This window comes from Cydia strobilella, chromosome 12, assembly GCF_947568885.1.
Source record: "Cydia strobilella chromosome 12, ilCydStro3.1, whole genome shotgun sequence".
NCBI classification, from domain to species: Eukaryota; Metazoa; Arthropoda; class Insecta; order Lepidoptera; family Tortricidae; genus Cydia; species Cydia strobilella.
Window position 1 is genome coordinate 3,770,853 of NC_086052.1, and position 24,632 is coordinate 3,795,484.

General features: G+C 39.1%; 1 protein-coding gene and 1 long non-coding RNA gene across 2 annotated transcripts in view; both read left to right on the forward strand.

The window, feature by feature from the left end:
• The window catches only part of LOC134745964 (uncharacterized), a 123,942-nt gene that overhangs the window by 18,294 nt on the left and 81,016 nt on the right, over positions 1-24,632 (forward strand). The window lies entirely within an intron of this gene.
• Positions 2,418-4,301, forward strand: LOC134745905 (mucin-2-like). The gene has a single exon (XM_063680014.1). The coding sequence runs from the start codon at positions 2,446-2,448 to the stop codon at positions 4,150-4,152; it is 1,707 nt and encodes a 568-aa protein (XP_063536084.1). The 5' UTR covers positions 2,418-2,445; the 3' UTR covers positions 4,153-4,301.

Below are 24,632 nucleotides of genomic sequence, written 5' to 3' on the forward strand. Positions count from 1 at the left end.
CATAATATACAGAGTGTACATCCAATACGGGCAATAAATCAAACCAGGCCATGGAGACTGTATAAAGGAGCCAAATCTCTATTGTATGAAAAGTGTCCATCAAAAAACAGTAATTAGGCGGCGCCACCATACACCGAAATACTACCAAAAACAACCTACGTAATTTGGTCGGGTTATTTGTTGCCATATATGGTTCATATTATACTCATGTCCCAGAGCCTAACTAGCGCCACCGGAGAGATTAGGAACTATTATTTAAAGCTTAACGCGCTCACTTTTACAACAGTTCTGCCATAAGAGATTGCGATGCTTTCTATACCATCCATAAAACCAGGCATAGAATTTACCCGTGTAATCATGAATTAAGAAGTTTTTTCAAGTTGCCTACACTGAATTATGCCTCGTAATTATTTTTAAAAAAAATTTCGAGCAGCAATGTTCTGCAAACATTACGAGACAATTAAATACATAACATGACAAATGACATTACGAGATACGAGCTTTTTAAAAAGCTTATAAAAAACTCGTATCTCGTAACTTGTGTGTTTCTTTACATTGCGGGCCGAACTATTTTGTATGGTTAATTTTTTAATTGTATATCTAAGCAAAAGCTATCTCAATGCACTTCTTAAGGGGTCCATTGACTATCAGATCGCCGGACGATATCGGCCTATCAGGACAAAACTTTGACAGTTCCGAACAAACTGGTGGGCCCCTAGGTCCTACGATAACCACCGTTTAAAGGTTTGACCGTATTGAATTTATACACTGTATAATGATAGACGCCACTCGAACTTTCGTTTCAGCAGATACCTACTTATATAGCAACCGCTTGAAAGCTAAAACTTGCTTGGGGCTTGTCTAATATTGAATAATCTTGTCTAATAAGAAAGTACATAAATTATTTTGAACATACGCTTAATTAACCCTTCAAGTGGCAGGGCGTCGTCGTCGTCGATTAAGTAATTTAGATTTAAAATTTGATTAATTGAGATAAAATCAAAATTCCAAATACTAAAAAATTTTGTTGCCACTTGAAGGGTTAAACGTCCGCTATAACTTACTCGTACTCAAAAAAAATTAAAGGTTTTCATACAACGTATTAACTGTAATCAAATTTGTTTTTCCTCCATTCAGTAACGCATGTTAACTGATAAGAAACACATGTCATTTATTTAACAGCCCGATAAACAGTGTATTTGAAATATTTTGTAAATAAGTATATTCTTATCACTTATATTAATTTATTCAGTATTAGTCATACATTTTCAGGTTACAATTGAACAGTATTAATATTGAAATTATAAAAAAATAAGAAATTGTAAATACCCAAGAAATAGTAATATATATTGGATAAATAATTGGTGGGTTAATATAAAAAAACCTGTTATTTGCTTCAACCGAATTTATACCTTCAGATGCTGAAATGTTGCTAACTTCAGTAAACGTTTTGAGCAGGTAATTTAGCTCGAAACAGCCAAACGTTGCTATAACACCCTATTTTATTGTTACGAATATGCATGTCTGTACGTCAAAAATAGAACCCGAACGTACCGGCGTGGCACCGTTGCGCCACGCGCAGCGCGAAACCTTTTCTCACGGCCCGGCCACGGCATTTCGCGACCGGCGGCGGCGACGGCGGCAACCATAGGTTGGAGCGAGACACAGCGATCGGACCTTTCGTTCTCACCTATGGTTGCCGCCGCGGCCGGCGGTTGCGTTGTAGGCAATTCGGTGATGCCGGTCGAGGCGAATCATGGGTTCTTCGCCTTATGCCACCTGACTCTATCGGCGATTATCGTTGATAGTATCATCGTCTATTATCGGCAAGATCATCGTGCAAGTATCCACATCATCGCCTGTACAACGCAACCACCCGGTCACCCGGCGGCGATTCCCTTTGGTGCGTGCCCAAAAAACCGACAACTCACGGGTCGCAGGCGATCATTGGCGATGATAGACGATGACTGACGGGGACTGCCGAGTATGCCCTCTACATGCACTATCGTGCCCGCCAGTCATCGTCTATCATCGCCGATAGTGTAGAGGAGCTATTAGAATCTAGTGAATGCACCGTTCGGTGTAAAAGTCTTTATCCTTTTAAGGCTACTAGCTCGTAGCAAACTGCATGTCCTCAGGAGCTCGATTCAATCTTACCAACTACTTACGGTTTTAAACTAGTTTAGATACGACTTTGACAATCGCCTTGGTGATTGGCATGCTTCTAACTAATGCAAGAATTTCACTTCATTTCGCATGTACCAATCAGCATATAAGCGATCTTCTTACATTCTGAAATTCATCGTAGGTACATAAGGAAATCAGCGGGTTAAAGTCTAGTTTGTAATAAAACTACGCATGGCCTTAAAGTCGTAAATAAGTACGCATTCCTTAGTAAATAGTATATAAGCAAACTTGCGTATCATATGTCAACCTATTGTAAAAATGGACGCATTAAAGTGGTTTCTTGCACTAATTACAGTCGTTGCTTTAACCCAGCCAGCGACTTGTAAGAAAATCAAGATTCTATCAGATTTCACAACTTTTCAAGACAAGGAATTCTTTAAAACGACGTTTCCTTGGATAGCACATAACGTTGGGCCCAAACTCCGTGTAAAATACTTCTTGAAAGATGAAAAAGATGGCGGAAAACACATGTGCGTATTGGAGAACTTGAAACGTAATCTTCTACTTCAAGCGGATTATATGAAATGTGAGGCTAATGGCGAAAAAGACTGCTTGAAAAAACTTCCACTGGATCAAAGGAAACTCGACAAATGTATTAGGAAGAGCCACAAGAAACAAAGATCTGCCGAAAAGCAATTTAGAAAATATAGTCCCAGTGAAACGCCAGTAATAATAAGAGGACGGTCTCAACAAACTGTGCATGATCCGAAAACTGTGCTGTTTAGTATTTGTGAGATGTTTGGAAGAAAGCAACCTGAGGGTTGTAGGAATCCCTCTGAGGCCCCAGTACCGGCTACACCATCTACTACCGAATGCACACAACCCTCGACGAAGCTTCCCACAGAATTATCAACCGATCCTGGAACCACCGAAAAACCAAGTGAAGCAACCACTCAACAGTCAAGTGAGGCAACTACTATTCAGCCAAGCGAAATCACAACGGAGCCACTAGTAGGGAGCACAACGGAGCCACCAATAGCGAGCACAACGGAGCCACCAGTAGCGAGCACAATGGAGCCACCAGTAGCGAGCACAAAGGAGCCACCAGTAGGGAGCACAACGGAGCCACCAGTAGCGAGCACAACGGAGTCACCAGTAGCGAGCACAACGGAGCCACCAGTAGCGAGCACAATGGAGCCACCAGTAGCGAGCACAACGGAGCCACCAGTAGCGAGCACGGAGCCACCAGTAGCGAGCACAACGGAGCCACCAGTAGCGAGCACAACGGAGCCACCAGTAGCGAGCACAACGGAGCCACCAGTAGCAAGCACAACGGAGCCACCAGTAGCGAGCACAACGGAGCCACTAGTAGCGAGCACAAAGGAGCCACCAGTAGCCACAACGCAGCCACCAGTAGCGAGCACAAAGGAGCCACCAGTATCGAGCACAATGGAGCCACCAGTAGCGAGCACAACGAAGCCACCAGTAGCAAGCACAACGGAGCCACCAGTAGCGAGCACAACGGAGCCACTAGTAGCGAGCACAAAGGAGCCACCAGTAGCCACAACGCAGCCACCAGTAGCGAGCACAAAGGAGCCACCAGTAGCCACAACGCAGCCACCAGTAGCGAGCACAAAGGAGCCACCAGTAGCCACAACGCAGCCAAGTAGTGAGCACAACGGAGCCACCAGTAGCGAACACAACGGAGCCACCAGTAGCGAGCACAACGGAGCCACCAGTAGCGAGCACAACGGAGCCACCAGTAGCGAGCACAACGAAGCCACCAGTAGTGAACACAACGGAGCCACCAGTAGCGAGCTCAACGGAGCCACCAGTAGCGAGCACAACGGAGCCACCGGTAGCGAGCACAACGGAGCCACCAGTAGCGAGCTCAACGGAGCCACCGGTAGCGAGCACAACGGAGCCACCGGTAGCGAGCACAACGGAGCCACCAGTAGCGAGCACAACGGAGCCACCGGTAGCGAGCACAACGGAGCCACCAGTAACCACAACGCAGCCAAGTAGTGAGCACAACGGAACCACAATCTGAAAACCAAAGGTAGGCACCAGCAAACAACCAAAAGGAGCCACCAGCAGACAACTAAGTGACGCCACTACTACACCAATATACCTATGTATTCCAATTTGAAGCGCAGCAACATACGTAATTAATATTTTATATATCGCTAATATCGCTATCTTAAACATAACGGGTTGGCTTAAAGTTATGAGAACTGAGAAGTTTTATTTTATAAAATATATCAATGAAGAAAATAGCTACGGGTTTTGGGATTTTATAATGATAAACTAGAACATATTCGACATCATAAGCAAAGAAAACAATATTACATAAAAGTCCTCTACCTTCGATTTTTCGTAGACTTTATGTGTGTGTTTTGGCCGTCCGCATTATGAATTTTACAACGTTTAACGGCGCGATTCGGGAAATCAATTAGAGATTCATTAGATATGAAATAGTAAAGATATGTGACGTCCCACGGGTAAAGGTTATAAGGTACCTTTTGCGTTTGGCGCTTACGCTATTATTAACGCCGCTCCAATTCATATTGGATGGCGCTTACGTCGCACAGCGCCGCAATAATTTGCGGCACTATGCGACGTAAACGCCAGCCTCCATAAGGTACCTTTTGCCGTGGAACGTCACATATCTTTACTATTTCATATCTAGTGAATCTCTTTTATTCATTTCCCGAATCGGGCCGTTAGTCAACTTTCAGACACATCCCAATTTAAGATCGGATTGTCTATGGATATATAATTTTTATCCAGTCCCTAATTCTCTTAATCGTCAAAAGAAATATACCTATTATAAACCTACATTTCTTGTGTTTGACTTTCCTCATAGTCGAAAAGAAAAGTAGAGTGTTTATAACTCGGGTAAAAGTAACCATCTCACCCTCGAAAATATGTCGGGTGATATGGTTCCCTTTCCACCCTTGGTTAACAATCTACATTTACCTTCAACATATTTGGTGTCAACGAAGTGCGAATACCTACAGTAGGTATAAAAATGGAAATTCACACCATTTTCCTGCCCAATCTACACGAAGAACTATGAAACTATAATTTGTCCCAAACCTAAATATTAGGGTAAAGGGCAATTATCAGCATAATGAGGTACTTACGTCAAATTGTATTGCCAGGGTCTAACACTTGTTTAACGTTTAGGGGAGTACTTGAGCATTCTGAAGTACCTGAAGAATTGAAACGATTTGGTGTTTCATATGCTTCCTTTTAAGTGCCATTGTGCCACCTACAGCGAGCTGCAAAATTGAACGGACAAATTATTAATAGGATCCATTCAAAAAGTGGCCATGCACTTTTGCAGCTGGGTGTACCTAATATATAGAGGCGAATCGATTCACAAATTGGATGAAGATACAAAATTCGGTGATATCGATACGAGCGCACTTAAATTGCACCGTACGTTTCTACAACCCTGCAACGCTATTCTTGCAATATTAAGTATAAATATCTACAGATTTTAACTTTCATCCGATTCACCCTCGCTTCGGTGTACCCTACACAGATTTTATGAAAAGTTGTCACTTCTTAGGACAAGAGTTAACAACTTGTATTGATGAATGAGGTTTAGTTTAGATATGCGGGTGTCTTGTTCACTGTAACCGCTTATCCATTAATATTCAGAGCCGAAGCTTTCTATGACGGGTGATCAGTGACCACGTGATGAGTGACGTGTGTTCTCTAGGAAAATGAAATTTCTAACGCCTCGGTCTGGACCCGGACCGTTATTCTAGCGCGAGTCATTAGCAACTATAGAATAAGATATTCACACGAGTTCATTGTAAAACCGAAGCCCATTAACCAAGATAAGCATATAGATTCTAATTAAAAATTAAGGAACGGCTACAACGGTGTCGCGAATTATTAGTAAATTTCACAAAATTATTGAAACAGCAGCGGGATTTGTGCTTTCATGATTGTAAAGTGTATTTCTTATTCATCTTTCTGTTGATTAAACATTAGGTGGAAGAGATCCCAAGGTTTTGCAACAAAAACGCTCATGAAGCAATGCAGGTGACTAGGCAATCGTACTGTGTGGTTTTATATAAGCGGACCAAAACCGTTCAAAACGAGTAGATTTGTTAACGTCTTGATATAAGTCAGTTTTGCAACACCAGGAGACATAAAAGGATGATTCACTAGCGGTCCGGGTCCCAAGGCGTCCGACACTTCAATTTTCTATAGAAGGCATCACGTGATCGCCGATCACCCATCATAGAAAACGAAGTGTCGGACGCCTCAGCCCGGACCAGAAACATTCTAGTGTGAGTCACCCTTAAATAAAATAAAATTCATTTATTTCGGACAATTCGGAATCAATAATTATATCACATATCAAATATAAAATATTAAAATTAAAATTCAATCAACTTTAGAAATTAAAATTACAACATTGTTTAAATTACAATTAAAAAAGAATTGAAATAAATAATTAACTTAAAATTCTAAAAATTGATTGATAAAACGAACCTATTAAAATAAATTAAACATCTTAAATTAAATTTATTATTGAGGCTATGGAGGACCAGTGCTTCAGAAGACCAACTGTCCCACCTACTGGCCACGACGGCCAGGCCTTAAGGGTTCAGGCTTCAGTGTGTAATAATGATAAATTAAATCCTCAATTCTCATTGCTTTCTTGACTTGAAAAATCTTGTAATGTATTTCATACAACCTACGTGACATGTACTTTATTTACGACACCGATATCGGCTCGTAACTCGAGTTTACGACTTACGATTGCGTTAAACGGCAATCTACGACTATAATGCAATACTTTGTTCTTTTTTTTTGAGTGATAAAATAAAGAAGGCCGTAAAGTTTTTTTTTAATGTAACGTAACTACTTGACACTACCTTCCTATTTAATATCATGATACCTTATGATAGTAGTGCCAAACAAGATATAACAACATTATTTTAAACACACAACACTCATGACATTCGATGGTGGTTCAAAACGCCAGGCCATTTTAAAAGTAAGTGTACAGGTCCGATCAAGTCCCATGTCAGTTTAAATTATGAGTGAAGAGATCATGTTACTCAATATTAGTTTTGGCAACGTCTAAAAGAAAATCAAAACGCGTTGTAAAGAACCCACGTAAAAAATACAAAACAAACACGGCTCAATCCAGTTTTCATCCCTCACACGAGCAAAAATCAAAGCGTGCTTATTAAGCAAAAACGCAGTGTAAGACCGGTTAACGGTTGATTAAGTTTTAATCAGAGTTTATTGAGGTTCCGTGCCAGGCTGTGTTCCTGATTCCCGAAGGCGAGTCGAACCGAAAGGAGATTCAACCGCTCAGCTAGAGGTATGCGTTTCCTCAACGGCGGACGATGTGGTGGAAGATGTTTGCAAGAAGACCCGTTACGAACTTACGAGCTAAAAGTGTTCCAGCTGCGATCGCGTCATTACGTGTATTTAATCTCGTTTGTGGGGCGTGTGCTGCGGCTGCGGTTGGAAACCATCGCGAGCGCGGACTTCTGCCCGAAGGGTGTGGTGTGTGGTATGTCGGCGGTTCCGTGGGGTGCCGAATCCTGCACAGGACAGGAGGGGAGGGTGTCAGGTGACGCAACAGAAAACAACGTCATTAAAATTATTTTTAGTTTTTAAGATTTTTATTATTGTATGTATTAGTTTATTTAGGTAAATATGTAGGTTAGGGGATTAGGTATATGTGTATATACATTGCCTGAAAATTATAATGATAAAGATAAGATAAACCAAAGATAGATATAACTCCGTAATAGATGGATACAGTCTAAGGAAAAAATGTGCCTCGAAAAATTACGAAAATTTGATTCTCGATCAGAGGGCGCCACTAGTTTTGGTCTACTATCGTATAGAGGGCGTTGACTGTTTCGTTTGTTATTTATAATTTTAACGCATATCAGTGAAAGAACATGGGTCAAAATCATATAAAAATAATTAATGCAAATAAAAAAATCATTTATCCATATTTAAATACATTTTAACGTATTTTTATAAATCTTCATTTTTAGTTTTAAAGTACGTCGATAGATGGCAGTGAATTTACAGCGGTTACAAAATTTACTATGACAGTACCGCTCTATCTTATTATATCCTCTTTGGGTAAACATAAAGATGGTTTATTATTCAAGTAAGCATATTATTATTACAATGCGCTTATGAATTCACGTCAAATAAAGCTACGCCGGCTCTAACCCTACACATCTGCCTCGAGAAGATTTAAATCCCCCCTCAATTTGAGGAGGGTATCTCAATGTGGGACCGGCAACAAACTCAGCGGGACACATCTTTATGATATTTGATTTGATTTGATTAGGTATCCTAGCGTTGTCCCGTCATTTTGCCAGAGCACACTTTGGTAGAAGTAAGTACTTTTAATCGATACTTAATATTATAAATGCGAAAGTGTGTCTGTCTGTCTGTCTGTTATCTCTTCACGCTTAAACCGCTGAACTGATTTAGTTGAAATTTGGTATAGATATAGTTTGAGTCCCGGCGAAGGACATAGGGTAATTTTTAATAACAAAACTTCCGTGAGATATTTAATTTTAGTGGGGGTAATTTTTATCCCAGAAATCATCATTTAAGGGGGTGAAAAGGGGGTGGAAGTTTGTATGGGAAATTGATAAAAAGCATATTGGATAAAAAATAAGCTACCCAAATTACTAACTCCACGCAGACGAAGTCGCGGGAAAAAGGACTTAATAAAGGTTGAACTTGTGGACAATAGTTTTAGTGTATCTAGTATTGGACTGATGGTTTTTCGTACACATTTTTGGAGGAGCTTTCATACTGGTTCGCTAGATCGACTCGCCAATAATACACTGGAATCATAATCAGCAGATTGTGCTGAGAATGTTTCAAGTGATTTTGCGACGGGATCAAACGCGGTTACTTAGATCATTTTCGCGCCGCTTAAACGCGGGTAATTTGATAGTATTTACTTCTCGAGTTTAAACTGTCATTACTCATACTATACACTCACGTAATTTAATTACTAGCTTGACATGTTTTAGGAGTCTCTGTTATTAAGAACTAGCTTTTGCCCGCGATTTCGTCTGCGTGGAATTAGTGACATCAGTAACAGCAGCTAAAGTAAGTGTAGCGCCTGGATAAAGTCTAATATCCATCCATATCCATCCATCCTAATAGCAATCATTCAATTTGAGCATATGCTTAATTGATTATATCAATTAACAGGCAATTCATTATCTCAATTCCACCCCCCCCGTTTCACCCTCTTTAGGGATGATTTCCGACAAAACGTATCCTATGTTCTTCCCCGGGACTCAAACTAGCGTGAGGAAAGCGTGAAGAGGTAACACTCAGACAGACAGACTTTCGCATTTATAATATTAGTATGGATTAAGAGAGCTGAGAACCAATTCACTTTGACAACGCGTCGGGAATTTAATGTAATGAATGTTGTTTGCCGCGCAGCGCATTGGGCGCGCAAAGAAAAAAAATGTCGGACTCGCCCACCGAGGCTTCCGTACAAATAAAATTTTAAGTATTTGTATAGCGGCAACATAAATACATCATCTGTGAAAATTTTAACAGTCTAACTATCACAGTTCATAAGATACAGCCTGGTGACAGACAGACAGATGGACAGTGAAGTCTTAGTAATAGGGTCCCGTTTTTACCCTTTGGGTACGGAACCTTAAAAAGATGACGTTCGCATGGCAACTGCAGCTGCATTACTGCTGCGGTTTTGATGCGGGCGCTGTATCTGCCAATTCGGATTGACGGCAAACGTCATAATCGCGTCAGGAATCGTCGACGAATGATTACCTAACCCATATAAAATCATAGTCTTCCTCGCGTTGACCCGGCATTTTGCCACGGCTCATGGGAGCCTGGAGTCCGGTTGGCAACTAATCCTAAGAATTGGCGTAGGCACTAGTTTTTACAGAAGCGACTGCCATCTGACCTTCCAACCCAGAGGGGAAACTAAGCCTTAATGGGATTAGTCCGCTTTCCTCGCGATGTTTTCCTTCGCCGAAAAGCTGGTAAATATCAAATGATAAATATTTCGTACATAAGTTCCGAAAAACTCATTGGTACGAGCCGGGGTTTGAACCCGCAACCTCCGGATTGCAAGTCGCACGCTCTTACCGCTAGGCCACCACCTACCCCATATAAATTCATGATTAAAGTGGTTGATGATTTCAAAATACTATCTGTCGATTACATACATAAGCTACAAAATTAACGTGGCTTGAGCTTAGTTTATAGACAAAACTTTTAGTTTTGGGTGACAACAGCTTCTGTTCCTAGTTTGTACGATAACGTATAAAAAGCGGGGCGAGTTCGTTACTGATTCAGCGCGCATTATACAAGTTGTGCCACAGGTAGACGGTTGATTGTGCTTGGCCCAACGCTATTCCTAATTTATATTAACGACTTGTGCGACTTAAAGATCCCCCACGCAGATATATTTTCGTATGCTGACGACACCGCCATCGTCTTCACTGGTGCTTCATGGGAAGATGTTCAGAAATTCGCGGAGACTGGACTTGTAACTATTAATGAATGGCTTAAGAACAATATTCTTACGTTAAATACCACCAAAACAAATTATATATGTCACAGTATATACAGTAATACACAACCTGTTAATAGTTTCGACATTAAAATACATAGCTGCTGCAACAATGTACTAAACTGCTCCCAGCGAACCTGTCCCACCATACTAAAAGTTGATAGCACCAAATATCTGGGTGTCTTTGTGGATCGGGGACTCCTTGGTACCAACATCTCGAATATGTTATATTACGACTACGAAAGCTTAATTGGATTTTTAAAAATTTAAGACATGCGGTGCCAAGAGCTGTCCCGGATTCCCATGGCCACAGTAGAGACATTTTAAAAGAGATCTACACATCGTTGGTTCAGCCCGTGTTAACCTATTGTTTGCCTGTTTGGGGTGGTGCTGCCAAGACTCGCTTTATAGACGTAGAGAGAGCTCAGCGTAGTCTTCTCAAAATTATGTACTTTAAGAAGATGTGGTTCTCAACTGACAAGTTATATCAATTGTGTAAGTTGCTTACTGTCAGAAAATTATATATACTAACCTCTGTTCTAAGAAAGCACAAAACAACTACTTTTGATTGCAACATTTTGACAAGACGGAGGAAAGATATTGCTATGCACCTACCTAAAACCAACACCACTTTTGCTAGTAGACAGTATAATAAGCGTTCATCGCACCTATATAATACTTTAAACAAATCACTAGATATATACCCAAAGCTACAATATGATGTAAAAAATAAAATAATAAATTGGTTGGAAGATAAAAACTACGATCAGGTGGAAGACTTACTAGGATATGTAGCCTAGCCTAGCCTAGCCACACACACACACACACGCACACACACACACACACACACACACACACACACACACACACACACACACACACACACACACACACACACACACAATTAATAAAGAAACATAGCTTTAAGAATAGTATAATACTAAATAATTGTAATTTGGATATGGAAGAGCGGTGCCTCCTAGCACAGGTTATTTTGTAAATAACTTAAAAGGAGACACCAGCCACTATAATATTTGTAAAATTTTTGAATGAAATAAAACAATTTTTTGAATTTTTTTTTTTTTGATAACGAACTTGGCTGACACAACTACAGTAGGTCTTCTACACAGCTGCCATATTTAGCAAAACTCATTTATTTTACCCCTACATTTCACTAATTTCAGTAAATTAAGAAAGATCTAGCTATGAAATAGAAATAGAATTATATGGGGATAGACAAGGGCAATTTTTCATTGGAAATTCATTACCCGAGGGAGAAGAGTCATGCACTCACGTCAGGCCTATGGACCTCTCCGCGCGAGCTCGGATTTATACCTACGAATCACGTCCCCTTCACGGTACCAAGCCAGTTGGTTGCCACACGCGCTAACGCACGCACGTCACCGCGCGCTCGAATACGCCAGAAATACTCAATGGTTTTTATCACACATTTATAGTTAGATATCTACCTAAGTATTTGAAAGAAGCGTAGGCAACCCTAGCGTTGTGTCGGCGCGCGCAGTGCGGGGAGCGGCGCGTTGAAGGTCACTCCATTGTATTTTTGTGTAGGTATCAAAACGGTAGGTATTTGCGTTTTCTTTGAGAGATAAGTATCTGTTCGTAAGAACTATTATAATAATCTGTGCTCACGTTCATGTCAGTGATTCTAATCCGGATACGACAAATTTAGAATTTTAATTTTTTGATGAAAATTACCTATGCACTATGTACCGCTGACGCAATGCAGTAGGCAGTATTACTGCAGCAGTAAAGTTGCGCTTGAAAACTGCGCAGTAGCAAGTAGTCTAGCTGAACTAAGTTAATTCAAAACGGATCCACTGTGCCTGTCTCTGCCCTACACCATATAGTCAATCAAGGCAATTAGCCTATCAGAATGATTTACACAATGGCGAATACATGAGATATTTCTACACCGAGAAGCTGCTCTACCCAGCCCTCAAACATAGACATAGACATCATCTATTGGTAATTGTAATATTACAATACAATAAGTATATACCTACTTACCTCTTTATATACAGGATGGCTAAAAAATAAGTGCATTCCCGTTGCCAGGGAGGTTTTGGGATTATACTGAGCAAGTTTTACTATAGGAACCACCACGAAATCGCGAAAAAAAAAATTACCCTTCCATAGAAAATGGACCAGCCAAAATGTATGAAACAGCCAAATTTTTTTTCGCGTTTTTCGCACTTATTTTTTTAACCACTGTGTAGTATATAGGTACCTCATTTTTTCTGTTAAAAATAAGATGTTACTCAAAATGGACCCACTGTGCCTCTTTCTGTCCTCTGTATCCTAGTTCGTCCTGATTATACAACGTAGGTATAAAGCAAGGCATTGTCTATTATGACAACATGGCTGACGGAGGTGCGACGCTGTTCTATAGGCCGATTCTGTCTTAACAATTTGATAAGGTATACCGGGACAAATGAAATTACGGGGTCATTGCGTCTATTCGTTATTTCTCGAACATGATTCGTCGGAACGTCCTCTATTATATGATTTATTTCTAAGTAGCTCAGGCTTTTATCATCTGATGACGGGAGCCCTTGCAATTCACGTTGTTTAAAAACGAACTCAAATAGACGCAAGAAGATGAAAACCATTGCAGATTTTAATTTTATTGCCGATTTTCTTCTCGTCAGATTTCGATACAATTTGGTGAATAGATAGTTCCCTATCTGTACAAAATAAGCACAACGGAGTTGAAACTCTGGGTCCATGGGGTCGCAGCGCGCAAAAGTTTTTGCAGAAATCGCGAAGCGTCTGGTTGACGTTACTGGTGACCGAAGAGCTGGCGGCTGGCTTTCTCGCACAACGTATCAGCATTGCGATACAGCGAGGAAATTCCACCAGCATCCTTGGTACAATGCCTGAAGGGTCTATTTTAGATTTAAGCTAGTTATTAGTTTAGTTTAGTATTTGTATTATAGGGTCCCAGCGCCTCTGTATATTTAATTATGTAAATACATGTATTCCACCATTATAAGCACAATTTCTCCGTAATATGTCCTAAAACATCTTCCACTGAGTTGAAAACGTATGGTAATTTTCCTAACACAACGGAAAATTACATGAATTTATTTTGTCCTAAATTAGGATTTCGGGTTTATTCCATCCAGAAAGAGGAGTTGTTCAAACCAGCCAAATTTTTTCCAAGTATAACGAAAAAAACATTGACAAAAAAGGGCCATCAATTTGTGAAAATAGAATCGCCACCAGTTCTGTAAACTTGTGAAGTCTACGTTAGAGATGTATGTAGCTTCCGCCTTATGACTGGGATGTAAGGTTTAAAATTGTAAACTTTGACAGCCATTGTTTTAGTTTTAAGTAGTTTTAAATAGTAACACGTTTAGTTTAATCTTCGCGTAACTAACAAAGATGACAACGTATTTAACTAATATATTTCAATACGTTTGTTATAGACTGAAATAAATGTCATACAGGTTGAAATTTTAGCCACCGTTCACACTCTACGTAGTGACTTTATAGGTCATATTGAACAACTTTTATTATGTGACCAATGCAGAAATCGCGAAAAAATTTTGGCCCTTTCATACTTTCCGGCTGATATGATGCCGCTGATTTCTATGGGACAGCCAAAAATTTTTGATGAAATATCTCGGTACTCGTGATGTAATGACATACTTTCCGCACTAGCATCGAGATGTACTATTTCAATTATTGACGCGGTAAAACAAGCAAAATATTTGCAAATGATAAAGGTATTTCCTATGAGACTTTTCTTAGGTTAGAAATCTAAAAGTTAGGTTACCATAGGCTTCTGTAGGTAAGCCCATTTGACCTCCTCAGATGAATAACGAGGGTAACAATAATAGTTTTTAGAATATGAAACGTCTAAATGAGTTTCCGATTAAAAATTATACTAAATAGAAATACATTATAGAAAAGCATTTGCCCTTGTCGATTCTACTTACTTCCCGAATGTAACCTCACATAAACTACGACTCAAGAGTCTTAACTAGTCTCTCTTCCTGACTAAGACGTAAGACTCCGCTTATCTAGGGTTGCCATACGGCACTAACTTTCTTAACATGTATCGTATTCTAAGGAAGAAGATCATTTGTTGATAGAACACGTCGATCGAAACTTTTTTTTTATACTACCTCGGTGGCAAACAAGCATGCGTCCCGTCTAATGTTAAGCAGTCTCCGTAGCCTATGTACGCCTGCAACTCCACAGGAGCTACATGCGCGTTGCCGACCCTAACACTCGTACCCTTGTTGAGCTCTGGCAACCTTACTCACCGGCAGGAATACAACACTATGAGTAGGATCTAGCTAGTGTTATTTGGATGCCGTTTTCTGCAAGGTTGAGGTACTTCCCCAGTTGGGCTCTGACCTATAGATCAGGAATGACTCTTTTGGACGTAGTTTAAGGACATACCCGGGTCTAGGAGACGTAACCGGGTCCAGGTCCAAGTATAGAAATAGTCACGTGACTTTTCGTAGCATCTGTCATCCTGATACATTTTATACGTTTGGCGTGTGTCGATCTACGGTGCCATTTTGGCTAGGTCCCCGGGTCACTGAATGTTTGCAGCATAAGCTGCATGAAGAGTTCCTTCTTATTGGCACTTTGTCCGTATCGATATTTTTAGACGTGACTGTACAAGATGCAAACGAGCTATGGGTTTGGATCACACAACACTTGCGACGATAAACAAACCGAGCTCACTCTATCCAATACACTGTCACAATAAGTACAGTACATGGCATTAGGCAGTATTATAAGGCTTCCACGCTGATCAGCACTGTCAGTGCTTGAAAATGGACTCTCTGAAACATTTCGAAGTAGTTAAATATTAGTCTCATGTTTAGGGTTCCGTACCCAAAGGGTAAAAACGAGACCCTATTACTAAGACTCCGCTGTCCGTCTGTCCGTCTGTCTGTCTGTCGCCAGGCTGTATCTCATTAAGCGTGATAGCTAGAGAGTTGAAATTTTCACAGATGATGTATTTCTGTTGCCGATATAACAACAAATACTAAAAAGTACGGAACCCTCGGTGCGCGAATCCGACTCGCACTTGGCCGGTTTTTTTTTTGTTCTTTACTTTCATTTGCCATCGCCTTTCTTAGCCATAATCAGATTATGATTTTTTTTTCCAGGTGGTGGTCCATTAACCACCATTCCTTTTATGTGAAGAGAGGGGCTGGGTTATTCTCTCTGGTCTAGTTCCAAGATCTGCCACCTCTTGAGTCTTGTGATGTTATTGGTATTGTTTAGTAGGTCTCTGGCGAGTTCATTCGCATGATTTTTTAGTCTTTCTTTATATTTCTTTGAGAAGCTATTTACTTCCTCTTTGATTGTTGGTATATGTAGGTAGTCATGTTTTTCCGTATTTTGGGCAAACCAGGGTGCGCAGGATATTGTTCTGTGAACAATATTCTGGAATCTTTGAAGGATCTCAATGTTAGAATTGCTGGCTGATCCCCAGAGTTGGACCTGGACTGTTACTCATATTTAATACGAAGGATTTTGAAAATTGTTACTTGGCAACCCTCTAGCTTATCGCAAGAAACGTTAGAGCCCGTGTGGGCCCTTCTTAAGCTGTTTTCGTGAGCGATATCGATCTTACCACCGACTGAGCTGAGAGCCTAATCGCCGTAATAACCAGTTATTAATTGTTACTCGCATTCATACATAGCTAAGCGTTGATTAGGGGGATAAGGATTAATAGACGAACATACATTTTGTGTATTACTTCATTTTCTTGCGTTTTGGTTTACGGTTTCCAGGGAAGGGATACTCGTCATACGTTACGTTGCGTGTGACAATTTTAAATTACATCTTTTTGAAATTACCCTAATACACCGTAGAACTTAAGATACTACATTTAAACATACATTTAATCATACATTTTACATACATGTAAAACTACAAATAAATTCTTAAAGAATAACAACATATATACCTACAACTTACACTTTGTTAATGTAATATAAAAGTATTAACCTTAGTAATATAAGTTAATCATTAAATTTAGATTAAGGTACTAACATTGAAAATGAGTGCATCATTTCGCCGTTAAACGCAAGTTTGGCGAACCTAGTATAAGTTTAAGATGTGTTATATACTTTAAAAAAATATATATTCTCATTTTCCTTATCGGTATCAAATGATTCATAATATACACATAAATATCGCCCCTAATTTCCGTTCGTACAACACCATACTTCATAGATAAATGTATTTTTATGACACCATAATTTCTTAGATCTATGCCAACAGGACACACTTTTTCTCACCACTATTTGCCTTACCGGAACCGGGGCGAATAGCTACATTAACCCGCAATATAACAAAAGACAGACAGCCGTTGGTCCGGACATGAAAGACAGGCAAAGGAGTAAAGAAAAGTTATGAGAGTAACAGACGATTCGAAAGTGCTTGTGCCTGCTTGAAAAAAAAATGATTTTGACGAGTACACCGTGCTGTTAGAGAAAGTGATATCTATATTCTTTACTTAAATAAGCCTAGTATTAAATTTAGAAATATAATAAAAATCTAAAATATGTAGATCTGATCTGATGATGGAGACCGCAGGTCGATATAAGAACTCTGTGATAAAAAAACGCAACCTCATTGTTTGGGTTTGTTAGTTGTTTCGAAGTTAGTTGACTGTTGAAAGAAAAGTACTTACAGTCAGCGATAAAAGCTTGTATCAAAAATGTTTTTTTTTTTTCCTTTTCAAGTAATTATCGCGGAAAACGGTTTGATTTACAATGTCTTTATAAACAAAACTATCCAAATTGTCACGCCTATTTCTGGAAAATCGCACCTCAGTCGCACCGCACTAATAATTATAAAAACTATTGTTACTACATCGTTTCGTTCTAATTTTCTTACTGTATCATTTCATTCACTACACTCATTATTACATGAAGATATTATTCTTCCTGGCATTTCTCGTCGAAATAATTCACACGTATATATTTGTTACTCTGATGTTGATGCTTTACTCGTGCACGAGGTCCGAACATGAAAAGACAGAGGGCAATCAGGGGCCAGCGGAGTGGAAGTCCACTGTGTCGAACTTGCGCGAATATTACTCGTAGTGCCCTTATTGGCTCGTCTACAATTTATTGTGTGTTCTTTTAGCCTTGAAGGGCTTCTATAGGTACGAAAGTTACGAAACCCCATCGTTAAAAAAAATTGATGAAAAAAAGGGCTTCTAAAGGTACACAGTTTGTAAATAAGGTCTTTTTTAAGGTTCAGTACCCAAAAGGGTAAAAACGGGACCCTATTACTAAGACTCCGCTGTCTATCTGTCTGTCTGTCTGTCCGTCTGTCCGTCTGTCCGTCTGTCCGTCTGTCCGTCTGTCTGTCTGTCACCAGGCTGTATCTCATGAACCGCGATAGCTAGACAGTTGAAATTTTCACAGATGATGTATGTATTTCTGTTGCCGCTATAGCAAGAAATACTAAAAACAGAATAATATAAATAAATATTTATATTTAAGTGGGGCTCCCATACAACAAACGTGATTTTCTTGTAGTTTTTTGCGTAATGGTACGGAACCCTTCGTGCGCGAGTCCGTCTCGCACTTGGCCGGTTTTTTTTTAATTCATAAAACGATTTTACATTATTGTATTGATCTGGATTCACACGCTGATTGGTGCATCCAAATTGAAGCAAAAGTCGTGCGTTGATACGAACAAGATCGCAAAGCCCTATCAAAACCATAACAAGTTATTAAATTAGAACCGACCAACTGGTCATTGTCTGGGAATAGCTCTTCTATATGAACTTCCAACGCCCTTTTCAGCAATTCATGTGTCAAAAAAATTATAATTTGTGACGTTTTCAATCAAAAGGTACCACGTTGTCGCTTGTCGATAAGGTCGATTTCTAATTGAAGCTATATGGAAATAGCGCCTTACTGACAAGCGACCCTTTTGGTTGAAAATGGCACATTTGATTTTAATGCTTAGGAGGTAGTCAAATATTACACAATTATAACTTAGATTGCATGAACATGGTTACAACCAGGTTGTGTGAACAGGTAAACTAATTAGTATAGGATAAAGGACAATCCATCATCGGGATATTCGAGTGAGGGATGACTCTAGAACGGCCCGAGTCCGGGCCGAGGCAACCGACACTTCGTTTTCTACTACAGGTTCTATAGGAAACGTAGTGTCGGATTACTTGGCCCGGCCGTTCTAACGTTATCCTTAACTAAGTAGGTAAAATGCTTATATTTTTTATTTTTCACTTCCTGAAAAAATCCCATCTAACGCTGCGTCTTACGTAAGCGAACAACTCGCGAACGCGAAGCGAAACGGCGCGGCGGGCCCACGGCGTTCGCGTTTGCAACGAGATCGCTCCCGTGGGACACTTCTATAGGTATCAAAGGATAGATTCACCCCGCGCCGCATCGCTTCGCGTTCGCGTGTTGTTCGCTTACGTAGTACGCTGCGTTAAACATACTCCCTCTTTCCATCTCCAACCTTTTAACGTCTGCCAATAAATAACTCATGGGAAATAATTGAAGGCGTATTGCCACTGGATGGAGGGAAGCGAAGATAATGGGGTATTACGTAAAGTCTAACGATTAAAGGATTATTGTGCCATTCCCGGCGCGCTACGGAAAAAGGTACTTAGTGTTGGTAGTAACTCGAGTCTTTTGAGTCTAAATTCTATCTAAGTAATAAAAAAAAAAAAAAATTATAGTGCTTATAGTATAGTTTTTTTAATTGGCAATGCGCATGCGACACCTCTGGAGTTGGATGGAGAGAAGCAAAGATACATAGATGGGTATTACGTAAAATCTGACGATGAAAGGATTATTGTATCATTCCCGGGGCGCTACAGGAAAAGGAACTTTTGCTAGTGTTGGTAGGAATTTTTTATGCTAAATTTGAAGAACTCAACTCGTTACGAGTCTCTGCGCTAATAACTCACGTTCTTTTTCTTTACGGAGCTCTTGTAATTCACCAGCTCAGCCAAAAGACGTCCACTGCTGGACTTAGGCCTTGTAATTCACGTTGTTTAAAAAATAAATTAAATAGACGCAATAACCCCATAGCTGTATTTACCTCGACGACCTTATCTAATATGATTCATATATTATGCCTACCTAGTTCAGCGTTTTATTTAGATTAGATTTAATAGATATAGAGAATATATATAGTAATGGTTTTGTGTTTTATTTTATGATTGTACTATTGTTACTTAAACTGTTAAACGAAAGCAATGTTAAATAAAAGATGTATTTTTATTTATTAGTCACATCATTTTATTATTCAGGAACAGAGTTTGGTTTAAAGCCCATACAGCTAGAGGGTAAATCATAGAGGGTAAATTTTAATACTCGTACCTATGCAACTATAATGTTTGCAAACCACTATTTTCGCGGCACTAAATCCTCGTGAAGTTAACGTATGTACGACAGCAACTCGTTACAAGTTAGTAACACTGCATACAAACCATTTACAACCAGTTACAGTCATTCCAATGTACAGTGTGAGTTGGATTCAAAACGTGGTAAGCTTTTGTGCAATTTGGTTTCCGTCACAAGTTTACTATTACTACTTAATGGCGCAGCGACCCAAAATGAGTCTTGAGTATGAGTACACGCCAGCCGTCTCGATCCTGTGTCATCTCCCGCCAGTTAAGTATCGGCATGAAGAACAGCGCGCCATCTGCGCCCCACCGGGCGTCCCAAATAAGTATGCCCTTTTAACGCCGCGATCCTCCTCTATTCTCAAAACAAAACGTGGCCGAACCAGCGGAGACGGTGAGCTTTTGTCTCGCTTATATTATTGGGTGCAGCCACAAGATCTTCAATCTCGACGTTTTTGCGGAGTCTAAAACTGCCATCTTCTCTCCAGTTTAAGTAATTGATAATATAAAGGTGCCGTTCAAATTCAGGCTACATCAGCATGAATGCTGCAGTATTATTGCAGCGTGACATTACGCCGATTACCAAAAATTACTGCAGTGATTTAGCCGATGAATTGCTGTAGGAAACGTAAAAATACTCATTTTATCAAGAAAGAGAGTTTGCAAAGAAAATATGCAGAAAGATGGTCTAATAAATACTGGTCCTAACAAAGGTAATAAATAACGAAGAATGCCATTTTTCATAGTTAAAGTTTCTTCACGAGGCAAAATAAGTTATTTCTGGGCTTGAGCTTGAACATTATTTAGTAAAAATAATACAGGTCTTAAAACCCTTGAGGTCCCATACTAAAAACCTATCACAATATAACGTTACCGACAAATCACAATTACCAGTTATTTTGGAAGAATATCGCCTCTTTTCGGATGTAACGGAAATAAAATTCGGATCACCTGCCGCATGTACAATCCTCGATAATAAATAATTCACATTCCCGCGCTAGGGCGTCGCATTTTGCTGGCGAGAGAGAGGAGCCAGCGGAATAAAATATTTCAATATTAACGTCACGGTTATTTCAAGGTCACGGTCAATGTGGTAAAGACCATCTGTGAGGGAAGACAGTCTAAAACTTTTTCGTTGCTTTTAGCTCTCGCGTTTGTACTCAACGTCGAATTACAGAAGGTTGGTAAAGCAGAAGTAGTGAAGATCTTCCTTTCTGACTGTGCCTGAGCTACATATAGTGCGACATAAAATAAAATTTTGTATGGGGAATTGATAACCGCTGAACCGATTTAGTCGAAATTTGGTATGTAGATAGTTTTTGTTATGGGGAAGGATATTATAGAATAGTTCTCAAGCCCAAAATCACCCCGTAAGGGGGTGGAAACGAGCGTTGTATGAGGAATCAGTAAATAGCAGATTGTGAAAAAGATGCCTCCAGCTACTCCTGATACTGGATACGTATTTCAGGATTTTTAATAGTAAATTACCTCCAACCTTTTCAATTAGGGGATAGAAGAACTTACAAAAATAAGCAACTTACAAAAATAAGTTAAATTCCGCCAAAAACATTTTCATGTAAAATGTTGCTCAATTTGTACTGGTTAATGGTTAATTGCAATTAACTTTCGGCTAGCATTGATAATGGCCCAGTTGACGATTTTAAATACCTGACAAAAAACGCAAGTATGTATCTGCGGAATTGTAAATTTTGATGTTAAGAGTATAATAGTGTTAAGAAGTGAGTTTATTGCCATACGATAAATAAATAAATAAATAGGTATTTGTAATATGGGCCTTGTTGTCAAATCAACATTTAAATAAATAAAACAAAATATATGACCGCTTCCGCTTAAAACTTGCGACATTTCATCCCGTCAGCTCACAAATTATATCGGAACCGTTCGCCGACACTGCCTTCCCATCAAAGCCATCTTACACTTACAAAGCCATCTTTGTAAGTGTTGCTTGTACGAAGTGCTTATTATTTGGGTTTGTGATTTTTGAAATATACCGTTTTTAAATATATACTTAGATATTAATTCTAGAAGCGGCGCGGCGCGACGAGCCCACGGCGTACGCGTTCGCAACGAGACCGCCCACGTAGGACACACAAGTTTTTTCATCACACTTGCGATACAAACATGAAGTATAAAGACAAAAAACTGTTAATTATAATACTAGAAGCTTCATAACTCCCTAGAGAAAACGCTTTTTCTAAAGTTTCAGTTAAACCTGCGTGCAATTCCACATTTACTGAGCGAGTGTGATGAAAATACAATTAATCTATTTATTTTATTTATATTTACACGGCATCACAGCATAGGCCAATACACCGAATAATTAAACTAGTTACACTAGTTCTATCTATCTATCTATCTATTAAGTGGTTAGGTAAAGCATGATAGCGGACTGTTATGATAGCTGTATCGTTATTATCAATAAATAAATAAATGATCGAACGTAAAAATACCCAGCCTTACTTTATTGAGGGTCATTAAAAAAAAACAATTAATCTATCTATTCAGCGGTTAGGTAAAGCATGATCGAGCGTAAAAATACCCGGCCTGCGGGAGTTCCACTTATCACGCGCTACGCTCCGCTACACGCACGCTTCGCCGGTTCGAGGTCGGACCGATATCGTATCTTTTCGTCGGCTTTTCTAGTGTCCGTAACGGTTTTTCCATGGCATTGGAATGGACATGGTTTTTAGTAACATTTATTAATACATTTTTTTAAGTCCTTTTCTTATTAATATTTTTAAGATACAAATTTACTACAACAAGGATCTGTACCGATACCTACATGGGAAATGGGACTTAAAGCCAAGCCTGTCAGCCGGTTTTAATATTAATGACGCCATTACCGAAGATTTACATTAAATATGTACAGATATTCAAGTCTTTCACCATTTAACGTGGTCCAATTTTCGTTATTATCGTTAAACACTTATCTTTGAAACAAATAATTAAAAGTTCAATAATTTGAATGTATGCACATTTGTAAATTTTCACATTTGTTGTCTTTGAAACGTAAATAATTAAATGAAGCATAAGATTAGCTATTGGTAACAAAAAAACCTACTTTGAAATGTAAAAACAGGATAAAAAGCTTTCATTTGTTAGCACCTAATCAGGCAAAAATAATCCTCAACTAACAGACTTTTCTGAAATGTCACAGAATATAAAAGTAATATTTTGTTCTACTGTCGTGGCGCGGTAATAGGTCGCGCTGGAAGAAAGGCTTTGAGATAAATTTAGTTGCCAGCTCAAAAATGTCTAGCTACCTATTTAAATATGCATAAAAATTTATTATCTAATGATACTGAATACTAATCTGTTCCTCTACGGAACAACGTTAATGCCCGCCTTTATATAAAATCTCGATAAAAATTTCGTTAGTGAGATGACGAATCGACGAGGCCGGTTCAGCGCCATCTAGCAAGATATTTAGTAAACCTTTTTGTATGAAGTTACTCTACGGACGTGATCACACAATATTTTAAATAAAAAATCTCGCCCATGAGCAAAAGCGTCTGTCATGTTGGATGTCCCACTTATCTCGCTACACGCTCCATTTCACGCGTGCTCTTTCGGTTTACACTCCATATGTATAGTTACCAATAAGTTCTTACAGTTAAGTTATAATAACTACTGATAGGTAGGAAATCATACTTTTCTATTACATTACATTTAGAATAGAATAGAATAGAATAGAATAGAATATAATAGAATAGAATAGAATAATATTTATTCAGGCAACACATCATTATTACATTACAATTAACAATAATTAATTAAAGTAGGTATGAAAAGGGCTTTGACATCGGCTCCGCGCACGGACCTAAAATATCCGCAATACTATTTAATTGTTTCGTAATGGATAAAAACATAAAATAATACAATATTAATTTTATAATATTAAAAAATGCAAAAATAATTCTGTCTGTCACCTCTTCACTCTTAAACCACTGAATCGATTTAGATGAAATCGCGTATTGAGATAATTTCAGGCCCGAGGAAGGACACATAGTTGGTCAACCCAAATTAGCAGTAAATAAGAACAAAAAAAACTATACTCATCCTTTTCTTTTGGGTGCTAGTACTAGTTTAAGACAAAGATTGTGAGATTACCTCTGTCTATGTTTGAAATGAGACAGTCCTTTGACAAACTATAGGTAATCGAACTTAAACTATCGTGAGACATATTTCAAAATATTTAGATCAGTACGGTTTTACTCACTATTATTTTTAGTCGCTTTTGGCGACATGTTTCGGATTCTTTCGGAATCCTTCCTCAGGCACGAGTGTCCGCGGCGGTTGTGCGTCGCCAAAATAATAGTGAGTAAAACCGTACTGATCTAAATATTTTGAAACTATAGGTAGTTTTTATCAATCATTACTATTAATAGTAGTAATGTATAACGTAAGTAATAGTAGTAATGCAATAAAGGTATAATTTCATTGGCATCCAGATGACAAGTCCATTGATAAATAAAGGTAAAACGTTACTATTTGCTCGAATAAATGTCA